The sequence below is a fragment of the Lissotriton vulgaris genome, chromosome 11 (genome assembly GCF_964263255.1).
Source record: "Lissotriton vulgaris chromosome 11, aLisVul1.2, whole genome shotgun sequence".
NCBI lineage: Eukaryota > Metazoa > Chordata > Amphibia > Caudata > Salamandridae > Lissotriton > Lissotriton vulgaris.
Genome location: NC_141699.1, coordinates 91077840 through 91094642, shown reverse-complemented (window position 1 = coordinate 91094642; position 16803 = coordinate 91077840). Strand labels below are relative to the sequence as shown.

The following is a 16803-nucleotide window of genomic DNA, read 5'->3' as shown; positions in this document are numbered from 1 at the left end:
TAGAACAGCTGGCTAGAATTTTAAAAATAGAAGTGGCTGAGGAGGACGTCATGATACAGCATACAACACATGTAGTGTCAAGGTACTTTGATGTACCCTGGTGTACATGAGAGACACAGAGAGATCGGTGTCCTACCTCTTACCACTACTAGACGGAAAGAGAGAACTGTAGATACTCATACATCCAAATCACAACAATTTCTGATGGGGGCCTTGGTCTGAAAATCTGGTGATTTGCTACCAGACTTGGGAAGGTAATGCTAGGGCAACCCAGATTATTTAAATATCTGGGGATACATGTATCTCACACCATTTAGTAAGACATAAAACTCTACACTGAATAGATCATATGGGGTGTGGAGCGGCCACTTCCATTCTAGTGGAGACTCCTGATGTCACTTGTGGGAAGTCTGGCTATCAGTAAAATGATCTTGCTCCCACAGTGTCTCTATGGTTTTCAGGGACAGATTTGTTTGCTGCTTCGAACTGTAGTTCGCAGACTAGATACCATACTGATCATTCTCCTACAGGGCGGATCACAACCAAGAATGAAACCTATCTCACTTAAACTACCTTATGCAAAGTAAGGCTAAACAGTGCCAGATTATGAATGCTACAACTTTGCATCAAAGATGCAGCACCTGCCACTCGAGAGAAGAGGCATCAACAAGGAACAAGACCTCCTGGTGGGACAGTATGCCGTAGAATCTTTGGGAGCAGCGCAACTGGTACAGCAACCAGTCCCCTACCTTCTGGTCTTGATGACTCAAATCTGAGATCAATATTGCAAACGTGTATTGGAGGGAACACCCTTTCCTGTCTCACATGGAAATAGGGGATTTCCCATCCCTCCACAGGATAAAACGGATGGCAGAGAGGGCAGGCTGGATTGAGTGTAGGTGTAGTGACCTAAGGGATCTATATGAGGAGAGGACTTTATTTTGATTGACAAGGCTAGAAGAAAATTCTAGGTGGGTCCGGGGCAGTTTCTAACACTTGTCAAGAGGACGGTAAAAGCTTGGCGATGCTGGAGAGGGTTCCCATAGAGCCACCTCGAAACGGCAGCACTGCAGGGGATTCTGGACCTCGCAGATGGTGGTAGGAGAGTCTCCTGCCTATATACAGCATTGATACAGGATCGAAGTCGGAACATCTGAAGCTTTGGTCCATGTGGGAAGGAGACTGGGCAACTCCATTCACAGACCCGTATTGGGTTAAAGTGCTATAATATCACAAAACAGCTTGCAGCAATTCCTGCTTCTGCCAGACTCAATTTAACATGTTACACAAGGAGTAACTTTCACAACAAACTCTCGGTTAAATATATCAGACTCAAGTGGACAAATGCTCCAACGCCTCCGGAGTGGGACGGATTTTATGAATATGATTTGGGCTTTCCCAATGATTAGTGAATATTTTGCAAGGATCGTGTAGGCTCGGGCACTGGTTCCAGAGCTGTATTGCTCTTTTACCCAATGTATATTGGGGTTGCTTCCTATACCTAAGAAGGGAAGATAAGCGTAAGAGTATATCTTTACTGCAGGTACTTGCCAAATGTAGGCTAACAATCTAATGGATGCAACCGATGGCCCTTCACCACAACTGTGGTATAAGGATATCTCAGAATGGTCCCTACAGGATGCAATCCGGATGGAAATGGTACGGACTGATGAATAAAACTACAGGACGATTTACAAGTCTGAGGGGAGGTGACAGATTTGCTTCTGGAGAGAAGTGGCACTCTCGACATGCCACAAACCCCCAACCCCACACAAACATAAAAATACTGTGCTAGTAGGGAGATTGACAATCTATGTGTCTAAAATAGAGCTTGGATCTTTTTGGAGTTAAGATTGTACTCCTGATTGGTAACTGAATACTGGTATTATAATGATGTTATTGTATATCTGCTTTGTAATGGAAAAAATACAGTAAAATGTGTTTTTAAAAAATTGGCTTATCGCCAAGGAAATTTGTATGCAAAGGTTTCTCACTGATGAGAAACTTTTGAAATGACTTGAGAAACTGAAGTGGTATGCTAGAAGTAGTACTTGATGTTGAGAGAGGGTATCCCAGGTCTAAATTGTGATGTGTTTTTATGAGCCGTCCCAGTCCGGATTCAGACGCAACCACAGCACCGAGACAGCCCTCATCACCGCCACAGACGACATCAGGCCCCAACTAGACAACGGCGAAACATTAGCCCTCATCCTCCTGGACCTGTCAGCCACCTTCGACACGGTCTGCCATCGCACTCTAAAGACACTCCTCCTAGAAGCCAGAATCCAAGAGAAGGCCCTTGACTGGACCACATCCTTCCTCTCCGGCAGAACCCAGAACGTCCGCCTCCCGCCCTTCCGATCCGAGGCCACCAACATCATCTGCGGCATCCCCCAGGGCTCATCCCTCAGCCCGATGCTGTCCAACATCTACATGGCCCCCCTCGCACAAGTGTCCCACCAGAATGACCTCAACATCATCTCCTACGCCGATGACACCCAGCTCCTCCTCTCTCTCACCAAGGACCCGCACACCGCCAAAATGAACCTCCACGAGGGAATGAAGGCCGTCACCGACTGGATGAGGAACAGCCGTCTGAAGCTGAACTCGGACAAGACGAAGGTACTCATCCTTGGACCCACCCCTCAGCCTGGGACGACTCACCGACACTCACCGACCATGCACGCAACCTGGGATTCATCCTCGACTCTCCCTCTCCATGTCTAAAGATAAACAGGTTGGCGCCGTCTCCTCCTCCTGCTGCAACACCCTCCGCATGCTTCGCAGGATCTACAAGTGGATCCCGACCGAAACAAGAAGAACGGTGACACAGGCCCTCGTCAGCAGCAGACTGGACAATGCACTGTATGCAGGAATCACAGCCAAACACCTACAACGACTACAAAGCATCCAAAACGCCTCCGCCCGACTGATCGTCAACGTCCCCCGTCACAGCCACATCACCCTCCACCTGAGAGACCTACACTGGCACCCGTCGACAAGAGGATCAACTTCAAGCTCCTCACCAGGCACACAAAGCACTCCACAGCGCCGGACCAGCCTACCTTAACAGCAGACTCAGCTTCTACACCCCCACCAGCCAGCTCCGCTCCACCAGCCTCGCCCCGTCGCTGTCCCCTGCATCCAACGAACAACCTCCGACGGCAGATCCTTCTCCTACCTCACCGCCAAGACCTAGAACACCCTCCCTACCCACCTACAGCAGACCCAGGACCTGCTCGCCTTCAGAAGACTCCTCAAGACCTGGTTCTTCGAGCAGTAGCGACACCCCCTCCCCTCAGCGCCTTGAGACCCTCACGGGTAAGTAGCGCGCTTTACAAGTACTTTGATTGATTGATTGATTGATTGAGCCAAAGTGTTATGACGAAAATGAGAAGTCTATTGAGATACTGTCCTAGTTGTGCGGTGCTCTGTGTCCCCAAGAGGGATGCCTTCTTGAAAAATGTCTTGCAATGAGGTCTATGAACCTTCCAATTGTGTTTCACCTGGCACAGATATTATAAATGAATTTTCTGTTTATAAAAAAAATCAACAAAAACCTTGTATTGTGATACGTAATAGGCTTCACTATGTTTAAAAAAAAGCTGCCTGGTTCAGATGAACACCTATGGGAGGAGGTGGTGGGCTTCAGAACGGTGCTGTGTTTTAGTTATCAACCTGTTGACCACTTACCTGAAATGTTTTAGAAATAGAATGACCCATAACACTTAATAACCAGATAAAGAATACTATTATTGCTTATAATTTGTGTCTGGGTTCTTACATTTATTCTGCCCTGCACCGTGGAGTACAAAACAACAATATAAGATGGACTGCAAGACAAAACAAATTGTTCAAATACTACTTCAGCAGCATTCTATAGCAACAGCAAGATAAACGGTGAAATGTATTACTGATAAACATTGACACTGATGCTTCATGTGTCATGCAAAGTTTGGCGAAAGCCCCTTAGAATTTATGGCAATTCCTAAAATGAGTGTGACATCAACAACCAAGCATTTAAGAAAAATATTTTAGCAACTATTGATGTAACCCTCAAGAGCATTCTCTTTCTTTAATGTATTTCAATAGAAAACTCATGTTGGTCAAAGAGAAAAAGATGCCAGAGCCTAATCACCAAAACCAAATCGATATACTTCATGTAACCCTCAACACTAAAATACCATGAAAAGACGCAAACGCTAACTATCAACTGTGTAGATCATAGTTCAAGGGTCCGGTTTATAGTAGCAATGTTAAGTACAGGGATTAGCACTGCAAAGTACATCTCCACAGGAGTGGCGTAGGATCAGGGCGAAGTCCACTCCACTAGGTATCTGCCAAGGAGTGCCTGGCTGTCACTTGGATAATATGGCTTAATTAGAACATCAAACCGTCCAGCTCACACAGTGCCACCATATGCCGCACAATATCAGCTCCTCTCACCGGGTGAGGAGCAGATATCACTGAGCGTGCAAACAGTAACTGGAAACTCCTGCAGAGAGAAGGTTTCCAGTAAATTGTATGGGGGATATGTGCAGTCTATGTCCATTCCAGGGTGTGAAACCTCCCCAGGACAACAGCAGCAGATTAAAAGGCTAGGGGAGGCTGTGAGTTTAAAGGCCCCAGTTTGTGCTCGGCACAAAGCCCCTGTTTTTTTCTAATCTGGCATGTCTGTGACACACCTGTCTTCCTCAGCAATGTTTTCATGTTGGCAAACAAAAATGAGAAACTGTGACTTCACAAGGTCGTCACAGCAGGATTTCACACCTCTGCACAGGAAGTCTAAGTTAATAAAGATGGCTGCGCCTACTAATGTTGCTGCAGCTGCTACAATGATAAGCGATCTCTTCCAGGGAGGCATGGGCGTCCGCAGAAATTTTTCCAGGGGGGGGCAACATTTTTAATTCATCACCATCCTCCGACATGATTGAGCACAAGTATTAAATAAACAAGTAAAAAAATCTAATAAGACAAAGAGCCTAAATAAACAAAGAAACCCATGGGGTGGGAGAAAAATCATGTGAGGCTTCACAGCAGATTACCTGGCAACCACAAGAGGAAAAAACAAACAAGCATTGGCATAGCCAATAGGTCTCGCCTTTGGGACCTTATTAGTGTTTAGCCATGCAACACTTGAAGTTGTTTCACCAAGGATATTGTACTAGACAACTAAACACTTATAAGGTCCCAAAGGGGAGACCTATTGGCTATGTCAATGCTGTTTTTTTTTTTAAATGGCAAGCAGTGCTATATGGCTCCGGCTGCCACTTAGTCCACCACATCCCACGTAGATGCTGCAGCCATCTTTGAATGGTTTTAAAACCAATTCAAAAGCGGTCACCAGTGTATGTTAATCTCTATCTCAACTGTGAGACTGCTCTCCTGTTTCCCAATTCTATTAAATACAAATGATGTAAAAAGAATATCCCTTTCTGAGCTGCACGGCTCATCCTACCCACGTTTCATGCACAGATTTGAAATACTGATGGTTTGGGCTTCCCGGAATTCAACTGGTTGAAAGGTAGACAGGGTTAGAGAGGTAGAGAGAGAGAGGTGTAGAGAGGTAGAGAGACAGAGGTAGAGAGAAGTAGAGAGAGAGGTAGAGAGAGAGAGGTAGAGAGGTAGAAAGAGGTAGAGGTAGAGGTAGGGAGAGAGAGGTAGAGAGAGAGGTAGGGGTGTAAAGGTAGAGAGAGAGGTATAGAGATAGAGGGAGAGGTAGAGAGAGAGAGAGGTAGAGGGAGAGAGGTAGAGGTAGAGAGAGAGTGGGAGAGGTAGAGAGGGTGAGAGAGGTAAAGAGATAAAGAGGTAGAGAGAGAGGAAGAGAGAGCTAGAGAGAGGTAGAGAGGGGTAGAGGGAGAGGTAGAGAGGTAGAGAGAGAGAGAAGTTGAGAAAGAGAGAGGTAGAGGTAGGGAGAGAGAGAGGTAGAGAGGTAGAGAGGGAGGTAGAGGTAGAGAGGTAGAATGAGAAAGAGGGGTAGAGAGAGAGAGGTAGAGAGAGAGAGATGTGGAGAGAGAGAGAGCAGTAGAGAGAGAGGTAGAGAGAGATGTACAGGTAGAGCGAGAAAGGAGAGTGGTAGAGAGAGAGAGAGAGAGAGAGAGGTAGAGAGAGAGAGGTAGAGTAATAGAGGTAGAGAGAGAGGTAGAGAAGGAGAGGTAGAGAGAGAGAGGTAGAGAGAGAGGTAGAGAGAGAGAGAGAGGTAGAGAGGGAGAGGTAGAGAGAGAAGTAGAGAGGAGTAGAGAGGTAGAGAGGGGTAGAGAGTTAGAGTGAGAGAGGTAGGGAGAGAGAGAGAGAGAGAGGTAGAGAGAGAAAGGTAGGGAGAGAGAGGTAGAGAGAGAGGTAGAGGTAGAGAGAGAGCAGTAGAGAGAGGTAGAGAGAGAGGGGTAGGGGTCGAGAGAGAGAGAGTGGTAGAGAGAGAGAGAGAGGTAGAGAGAGATAGGTGGGTAGATAGAAGTAGAGAGAGAGAGAGGTAGAGGTAGGGAGAGAGAGGTAGAGGTAGGGAGAGAGAGAGGTAGGGAGTGAGAGGTAGAGAGAGAGGTAGAGAGAGAGGTAGAGCGAGAGGTAGAGAGAGAGGTAGAGGTAGAGGTAGAGAGGTAGAGAGAGAGGTTGAGAGAGGTACAGAGAGAGAGGTAGAGGGAGAGCGAGAGAGAGGTAGAGAGAGATAGGTAGAGGTAGAGAGAGAGAGAGGTAGAGAGAGAGAGGTAAAGAGAGAGGTAGAGGTAGAGAGGTAGTGGTAGAGAGATAGAGAGTGAGAGAGGTAGAGAGAGAGAGGTAGAGAGAGAGAGGTAGAGAGAGAGGTAGAGAGAGAGAGATGTGGAGGTAGAGAGAGAGAGGTAGAGCGAGAGAGAGTAAGATAGAGAGGGAGAGGTAGAGGTAGATAGAGAGGTAGAGAGAGACAGAGGTAGAGAGAGAGTGAGATAGCGTGAGGTAGAGAGGTGTAGAGAGAGGTGTAGAGAGGTAGGTAGAGGTAGAGGTAGAGAGAGACATAGAGAGAGAGACGTAGAGAGAGGTAGAGAGAGAGAGGTAGAGAGGTAGAGGAGAGGTAGAGAGAGAGAGGTAGAGAACGAGGTAGAGGTAGAGAGGTAGTGGTAGAGAGGTAGAGAGAGAGAGAGAGGTAGAGAGAGAGAGGTAGAGAGAGAGGTAGAGATAGAGAGGGAAAGGTAGAGAGAGAGGTAGAGAGAGAGAGGTAGAGAGAGAGAGGTAGAGAGAGACAGAGATAGAGAGAGAGATAGCGAGAGGTAGAGAGGTGTAGAGAGAGGTGTAGAGATAAAGAGAGACATAGAGAGAGAGACGTAGAGAGAGTGGTAGAGAGAGAGAGATAGAGAGGTAGAGAGAGAGAGGCAGAGAGAATGGTAGAGAGAGAGAGGTAGAGAGGTAGATTGGAGATCCTAGCATTTCCAGAGCATTAAAGGCACTACTCATTTGTAACGTCATTCCTTTCACTGCACATCCTGCTTTATCTAAATAACTAGGGCCCTCAAATACAAAAGGATGTTGTGGTCATAAAGCTTACAATTTGCAGCATCACAGTGGTTGCTACTGCAAAACCCATTTTTAGAGTTGTGTATAACCTTCATGATTGACAAAAGGGGTTCTGCATCTTGCTTCATATTGGAATTTGGAGGGGCAGTGGAAATGGTGCTATCTTCAAATTGCAATTTACAATGATATATATCAATGGTTTTCAAACGCAATGGCAGTCGCAAACCATTGATCTGATAGCAACACTGAGCTGCAGTTGGTATATGATTCAGAAACGAAAAGTTGTCCCGTGGGACAGCTTTCCCTTCGGGAATCATGGCAGGCGACAGTGAGTACAGACAGTGGTCCAGGGGCTACACTGGATGAACATGAGGGACAGCCCCTTTGGAGCTCAAGGCATAAACTCTTTAATCCATCTCATCTGCAGACCCTTCTGTAATACTAGTGCTTATGGTGCAAAAAACAGGCATTTCGTGTGTGGTGCAGACACTTCTGTTCAGTTTTAACTCTTTTTCAGTTGGCAACAAAATATTTAAATTCATATTTTGGTTTCCATTGTTAACTGTTTTTTAATACATCCATTATTTTATTTTAGAAATCATGGATATATTAAAAAACGTATAACAACAGTTAACAATGGAAACCAAAATATGAATTAAAATATTTTGTTGACAACTGAAAAAGAGTTAAAACTGATTATTACCATGGAAAAGAAATTGATGAAACTTTAATGTTCGCTGAAAAGTGCACACATCCATCGGAACAGAAGTGTCTGCACCACACACTATATGGTATACGAAAGGGCACCTAAAGAGTAGGGGCCTCATTTATGAGGCCATGTGTCAGTTTTGCGCTTCCGATGCATCACTTTTTGTGACACATCGGTGGCGTAAAACATGCCTCCTGTTGCGCACTATTTACAAAGTGACGCATCTGAGCAGATGCGTCACTTTGTAAACCCCTGCGCAACATTATACCTGTGTCAGGTATAATGTATGCAGGGGGGACGTTCCCCCGCAAAAAGCCTCGTAGAAATGACGCAGTGAAATCTATGAGATTTCACTGCGTCACTTCTAGGATGCCGTTGCGTCAAAATCTTGCGCCTTCCTCACAGCATTTGTAAGACTGACGCAGGCCCTTTCACATGGGGCTTGCCCCATGTGAAAGGATGCATTGCTGGAGTTGCGTCACTTTTGTGACACACTCCAGCGATGCGTCACTTTTGCGCTTACAGATACGTCAGAAATACTGACGTATCTGTAACTCCTTGCGACATGATGCGTCATACATTAAATATGACGCATCAGGTATGTCACAAGGAGTGCGCACTGAGAAGTGACGCATCGCTGCTTTCACGCAGCGATGCATCACTTTTCATAAATGAGGCCCCAGGTACCAGGATGTAGTAGCACCAACAAAAGAAAGGAATATAGCTTGAGTACGAATAAATCACGAGTGCACAGAAGGACTTTCCAATTGATCTCGCAAAAAACAGGCAGACGCACCCATTGCATCTCTGGGCGAATTGTGTAATTCGGTGCAGGCGTTAATGAGGCTTTGATGGTTTTCACCCCTTCCTAGGGCCCCTGGCTGCAGCAGCTCCACTCTTCCTTAGCTTGAAAAATGTGCCCCCCTCCCCGAAATGTGACTCTAGGTGCGCCTCTGCTTCAAGCTGTGGGAGCAGCCAGGCCCCGACCTTCTCTCTTGCCATCAGCAGCAGTCATTTCCCGCTCATCTAGCAGGGCACGCTTTTAAAATTGATGGCCCTGCAGACAAACACCACCGTGGGGGCTGTCAATAGTGACGGACCTGTGTTCCAGGGGGGGGCAAGTGCCCCCCCTTGCCCTCCCCTGCGGACGCCCATGCAGGGAGGCCTCAAGAACTAGTGCAAGCACTCGCAAAGCCAATAGGTCTGGAGTTAGCCACCAGCGTTTTGCTTGGTCAGTGCTGATCTTATTTTGTCTTTGTTTTGTTAGGGTTTTTTCAAAACGGTATTGATGAGGAAGTTTTTGGGCCTTGCTAAATTAAAAAAAAAACAATTATCACAGGGGAAACCCATTAAACCAACAAGGCATCTGGGAAAATCAACTAAAAATAAATACAATGATGCCTATGGTATTATTTTTATAAACTTCTTAGTTTAGAACAGATACCATTAATTATCAAGATGGCCGCTTGAGTCTCGGCTCCGCCGGCCGCCACATCCTGACTAGCCATCCGGCATATTATCCTACTACCCGTCCCTGCCATCGGGTAGGGGAGCAGCACCTGAGTCACTAGGTGAAATTCTGGCTTAATTGGACGTTCTGGTGACATAATACCGTCGTCTGAAATTTTGAGGCCTACGGACGTGGAAGCCGGGACCCCGAGTTTGGTGGCGCCTATTAGTGGAGTGCGACAACATCGGCTTCCGGGTCCAGAAGTGGTCGGTCGGATCCTGGCTCATTGTGAGAGGTCTTGGTGTGAGTGCCCTGAGTCCACTTACATTGGACTACGGCTACGCTACTGGTGAAGTAGCCAAGACCCCATTGGGGGTGGCAATTGCTTCGAAAGGAGACCCCGAGAAATCCCAGCCGATATCGATGAAAACTAACCGGCAGGTCCAGACCAAGAAAATCGATAAGTATGCCCTCTCTAAGGGGTCCCCAACTGATGTCAAGCGTACCCCGCCTGGGAGTCGGGAAGCCGATTTGGTCGTCGAGGACCCTACAATGAAGGACTTAATGGCGGCGATCACCGGGGTCCGCTCATCCTTGGACACGATGGACACTAAATTGGACACTGTGTCGATCGAGGTGGGTCTTATCAGGGCTGACCTGACCAAAGCGGCAGAAAAAGTTAAGGGCTTGGAAATCAAGACGACATGCCTCATCGAGGATGTATCGGAGCTTCAGAAGGAGGTGCGGGATCTGAAGGTGGCCTGGACCCAATTCGATCGGAAACTGCAACAACATCCGTATTTTGGGACTACCGGAGAGGTCGGAGGGGATGACCCCGGACCTCTTTGTCGAGGAACTCGTCCTGGAACATCTCAAGCCTAAGGGACTCAGCAAATTCTTTACGGTCGAGAGGGCCCATAGAGTTCCTGGTGGTCGCCCGAAGACGTCCCATATTAGCCTGGGTCCTGAACTTTAGGGACCAAGACGCTATCCTGCAAACGGCAAGGTCCACGGGCCCGTTGGCCTATGAGAACGCTTCGCTATCATTTTTCCCGGATGGTCCAGAGGCAACGACAGAGCTTTATGGACGTCAAGCGACGTTGAGGGACCGGGAGATGAAATACTCAATGATGTTTCCGGCCCATCTGCAGATCGAACATGATGGGAAAACATTGTTTTTGACAATCCTGAGGTGGCCGCGGACTGGCTGGACCGGATTGTGGGCTCGGACACTGGGGGTCAAGCCCGGACGGACGACGGAGAATAGTGTCTTCCCGCTTTGACTATACCGTATTAACGTCCCTAGTGATGTAATGGAACTGGTCAGGGTTGTTTTTTCCTTTACCCCCCAGACTATTTTTGGGATTTTCCTTTTATATGTATGCCAGAATGGGGGGTCAATGGTTGGTTGGGGTGGTGGGGGCAGGCGGCCTGTTGTAAGGTCCTCCTCCGTTTTCTACTTTTAGATACCTGTAGTTAGTTGGGGGCGACAGGCACACTGCGAGTTGGGGATGTGCATTTGCTGCATGCAGGGGTACAGGGAGGGGGGTTGGGGGATTGTTCTTGGGGGGGATTTGTTTGCAGAGTTGTTTGTTTTGTGTGACCAGAGTTCGCTATGGGTGCCTATGTATCTCCTGTTACTTTTCGGAGACGAAAATGGCCTCCGCTAGATCGGGCTTGGGGTTTTCCGTCCTTAGTTGGAATGTGAACGGCCTGGGTGACAAGATCAAGCGCACCACGGTGAGTCAGCTGATTAGGAGGCACATGCCCGACGTGGTGTTACTGCAGGAGACTCATCTCATGGGCAAGCGATGTATGGCGCTACACAGAGGAGGCTATAAACTAGTGGCCCACGCTGGTTTTACATCTGGCTCTAGAGGAATGGAGATTTTGGTTAAAAACTCTTTTCCCCTTACTATCCAGTCGACATGGTCGGACAACAGAGGCCGATATGTTGGCATTTCTGGGTTATGGGATGGTAGGATTGTCACTTTGTTGTCAGTCTACGTCCCCCCAGCGTTACAGGTGGATACTTTCCGTGACCTGGGCCATGTGTTTCTGACTTTGCCCATCCCATGGGTACTGTGGTGTTGGGCGGGGACTTTAATGCTGTCCTGGACGGCGAACTGGACAGGCACCCCTCCCTTGTGCTCTTGCCTTCTCGTAGATGGCTGGCGGACTTTGGGCAAGAAATTACACTTATACCTGCATATGTATGCGTTCTGGATCGTGCCTCGGGCTTCTCCTAAGTTTGAACTTAGGAGAAGCACGATGCACTGACGGAGAGAATACCAAGTTTCTATATGTACTGAAAGCGCCCGTTTTTGGGCTGATGTGGTATCGCTTTGCTAAGTGAGATACAATAATCCAGAACGCATACATATGCATGTATAAGAGTAATTTCTTCCCCAAAGTCCTGAAGAGGCCTAAATAGTTTATAGGCTGAAACGCGTCGACTGTTATTGTAATCTGACATCAAGAAAATGTGGAAATATATTTCACATTTTTTTTTTGATGAGAGCTTTGAAAATAGAAGCATAAAAGTGATTTCAGCTTCCTAAGCTTCATTATTGAATGTGGTGATCCAGATGAAGGAATTAAGGTCATATAATAAAGTACCATAGATTTCCTTGTTCAAATTGTTGGGCATTTGAACCGTAAAAGGGGTTCAAGAGAAAGTTTTGTTGCTTTTTATGTTTGTCTATACATTGTAAATATTGTGTAAATATATATACTAAATGTGACAAATATGTAGATATATGTACAAAAAGAAAAAAATAAAATACGTGAAAGTGAAAAATATGTTTTCTGATGGAAGTTTACTAAAAAAGTTTTTGTAAATCACTTTTTTTGTTTGTGTTGAATCATTTACGTGTTTAGATAGCGACTAGATGAATAAAGATAAAATAAAAATGGAGATTTAGTCAAGAAGTATTAAAAAAACAGAGGATAGATAATTAATGGTATCTGTTCTAAACTAAGAAGTTTATAAAAATAATACCATAGGCATCATTGTATTTATTTTTAAATAAAAAAAAACAACATTGGCTAAAAGCAAACAGATTGTTTTGGTCTCATCAAACACATATTGCTATAGTAGTCCCAGGCATTGAAGGAAATTACTTTGTGTGTGCACATGCTCCAAATGAAGGAAGACAACCTGTAACTCATAGTGAAGTTAGCTAACGACTGCACTGGGCTGACTCTGCAGTGCCGCATGCTGTAGTAGGCTGATAAAATATGACGGACACAATAAAATGCCAATGGATGAAGAGGTCTGTCTATAGTAAAATCAAAAGCCATGGCTAACGCCAGACCTAAAAATGGCCCAAAAGAGGTCGGAAATACATGTAATAGCTGGATTTACCTATTAAATGTTTTTTGCAAAAAGAAAGTACTGTAAGGCAACACATTGTTAACATTCTGTAACAGACCTTGGGAGAAGTGGCTATCAGTAGCTCATGCCATACACCCTCCAATCCTTACAGATGCAATAGGTCTAACCAATGCCAGAGATTTCAGGAAATAGAGCGCCTCAGCTGAGTCCAGGATTCGCACAGGGTGGAGTGTTGATGACTGTGAGGTAGAGTGTGTCAGGAACTTTCAAGTATGTTCCATACCAGAGATTAGTTCAGGGCTCCCCATAGTTGGGGCACTGATGATTACAAAGTGGGATGAGGCAGGAAGTTAGAACTGGTTGTCGGCTCCTCAGCTCAGAACTGGGAGTGTTGATGACTACAGCGCAGGATGGGGCAGGGAGTTTGAACGAGTTCTCGGGTGGCACAGCTTAGTAAGGGCTTGTAATAGTAGGGGCATTGATAACTGTTTGCAGTGGTTGTCCCCTGGCCGAGCTTAAATCACCATTGTTGGGTTGTAAATTAATACAAAGTAGGTTAGGCGTGGTAGTTTGAAATGGCTGTTAAGTGACTCCACTTAGTTCACAAATAACTTTTGTTGGGGGCGTTGATGAGGGAAACGCAGTGTGGGGCACGGAGTTAGAACTGGTTATCTGGTGACCCATCTCAGTCTACGACTCCCAATAGTTGGGGCATTGATAATTGTTTGAAGAGGTTGTCTCCTGGCAAAGCTCTGTTCAAGACTCACCATTGTCGGGGCGTTGATGATTGTGAGGTTGTAGCCATACTGGAAGGTGCCTCCGATGCCAGCAGCGCACACTGTCAACATCAAAACACGAGCTTGGAGCTAAGGGTGGAAACAGAGAAAGATGGGCCGCACATTACTGACTTGTTTCTTCACACCTAGTGTTTCATTCACAGGAGACTCTTGAATCACTGTGAGGGAAAACAACCTTGGCTTGTGCTACTTGCACGGGAAGCATTACTTTACACAAATGTATTCATGTTAAGGAGCATAAACATTTAAAGTACAGCATTCCTGTATTGTAATTTCCTTCTATTGCGTTTGATGAAAAAATGAAACCATATTTATTTTAATTCTAGTTACCCTCTGGGTGATGATGGTAGTGTGTATGTGCTGGTGTTTTCATGGCCTGGAATGATAGTGCAACACATGCAAATAATGTTGTTTCTTTCTATGGTTTTACCGGCTATCTCTGAAAGCCTCCACAATATTTCAGAATCCCTGCATTCAAACTGGCTTTGACTTAAAACTTCCAATTTTCTACTCTCCTTTTTCTTTTCAATGACTCTTTCCTTCCTTTCCATGCTCTGCATGTCTCATTTCTCCAAGCACAGCCTACTCTAAGGGCCCCCTGGAATTGCACCATCATTCCTGCACGGTGTGGCATGCACGACATGGTGCATGCCATACCATGCAGGACTGTGCTACAGGCACCTTCACGGCGGAGGTAGGATAAGGCTCTCCTATTAGCCAAACACAGCTGCCGTTGTAAAACAGCAACCGCACCGCCCGCACACCCTGGATTAAACTCAATCTGGTGCAATCTGGTGGGCTGGCTCACCACAGCCTTGGTGGTCTACCTGGGACTGTGGCAGTGGGGTCCCATTGGAATACCGCCTAAGTTGGTAAGGCCAATAATACCTAATCTCCTTTGGCTCATCTATTAATACCGCCAACCATTGTATAAATTCAGATTCCCCCCTACCACCATTTTACCAAAGACACCCCTAACTCGTATTAATCACCACCCCAGGATATTGAAGCATAGATTACAAATGTTTGCAGCAAAAAAATGAGAATTTTGTAGCACAAAAAGGAAAATGTTTTGGCATTATGGCAGCACTTTATCTTACTCACAATCATTCTTTTTCAGCCTTAAATCAATTGAAACTCTTTCATCTGAATATTCCGATTTGAAGTAGGCATGTTTAAAGAATCTGAGAGAGTTTGCCTCCAATACATTCCATGGTAATAACATTCTGTAATACAGGCACAGCCACTGGAATTAAGAGATTCAGTGACTGCAGTTTTTTCAGCATAATCATGGCTTGGCCGTATTTGTCACATAATCCACCATCTGCTGAATAGTCTACAAATGTTAACCCAAAAAATAGTTTCTAGCTCAGACGGAAGTAAATGTATGGCCACACTTGTCACTGTGCAGTGGAAGGCCCTTCGCAAAGATTGACAGGTCATCTTTCAGTTACTTATTTGGGTGCTCAATTGCTACTAATAAAGTGAAATTGTTCCCAGACAGAAGAAGAAGAAGAAAGTTCTTTATTAAGCGATTAGTTACAATCTTTGCAGTAAAACCATTAATTCGGCCATACACATCAGCAGCATTGTGGACTTGACAGAGCCATGAACGAGGGATGGGCACTTATTTTTTTGCGAATTCATAAAATGTTATAGATGAAAGTTGGTTCAGTGTGACCATCATAAGTCTATTTATCTAAAGTGTAAGCGTTAAAGTGCGAAAGTACAAAAAAAGTCCAAGCACGCCAATAAAATGAGATACTTGTCCCTTGGTGGATTGTATACCTACCACTAAGGCCCCTCATAGCTGCCAAGGTTTCAGATTGCTATGTGTGACATTTTCATAATTTCAGGATAATTATGAGTGACATTTCAAAGATTATGAGTGACACTTGATTGCAAAAAATCAAGCAATGAAGACGAGGGAAACGTATAAATATCAGAAATGACACCTATTTGAGCAATGAGAAACTCTAATTACAGATTTTAAAACTGCTGCAAACATTCTTAAAACTGCGGCAAACGCCTGTGGAGTCCCAGGCTTCCCCAATGACCACCAAATACACTGGTTGTGGCATGCAGGATAAGTATTTTTGATATATATCACAAAGGGAAGAGCGCCGGGCGTCTTACTACGATCGCGCTCCGAGTCGCTCTGCCAAGGTGCGAACCGCCGTTCTCGCATGCGCACTGGCGTGCGCTCTCGCCCGATGCGTGTTACGTCACACGCACATCAGCGCGACTGGAGCGCTGACACCACATATCTCCTCCTTTTACACAATGGAAAGGTTATAGTTCAAAGTCTAATGCCCCATCACTCAAAGTCTCTAAGGTGTGCAGGTCTGACAATCACTCTCCCCGCACGCGTGCGCCTTACCGGAGTGGGGGCTTCGTGGACACCCTTGGTCGCTGGGCTTCCCACCTTTTCTCTCCCCTGAGCAGGTTCATTCTTCCTAGGCGTCGCTTCTTCGTTAGCTGGTGACTCCCTCACACTCGGCTCAATTAGCTCTCCACTTTCCATGCACGCACCTTCTCCTCCATGGCTTTCGACGCCTGACGCTCCTTCTTCTGCTTCACTTTCTTGTCTCAGGACAGGAGTGCTAGTTCCTTTCTCCTCCGGCCACTGCACGATTTTATTTATCTTCGCCATGCGATCCCGGGACCACACTTTGCCATCGCTAAGAAGTGCTGCTCTGCTGTACACCTCTTCCACTTGTAGGGGTGGCATGTACTTGCTCTCTCCCTTCTTTCTCAGTACTGCCTGCTTGACTCTCACCCACTCTCCCCTCTCCAGAACCGAATCCTTCACCTTTCTTCTCTGGTTGTAGTGTTCCGTGTACACTTTCTGGGCCTTCTCCAAATTGTGTTGGACCACGGCAGGCGACCATTTACTGGTGATGGTCTTTTCTCTCCATACCGCATTGTCTTTCGTGAACGGATGCCTGCCCCTTAGGATCTGAAAGGGACTATACCCTGTTGCGGTGGGGGTGATTCTGTACGCCCACATCATCCTCTGAATCTCTGC

At 46.1% G+C, this 16803-nt stretch overlaps 1 protein-coding gene across 2 annotated transcripts in view; it reads right to left on the bottom strand.

Annotated features, from left to right (window-relative positions):
- The window catches only part of SLC2A11 (solute carrier family 2 member 11), a 593392-nt gene that overhangs the window by 82605 nt on the left and 493984 nt on the right, over window positions 1–16803 (bottom strand). For both annotated transcript variants that reach the window (XM_086942750.1, XM_086942751.1), the window contains one exon: window positions 13746–13844. In XM_086942750.1, coding sequence (XP_086798876.1) covers window positions 13746–13844 — 99 coding nt within the window. The remainder of the gene's footprint in view (window positions 1–13745; window positions 13845–16803) is intronic.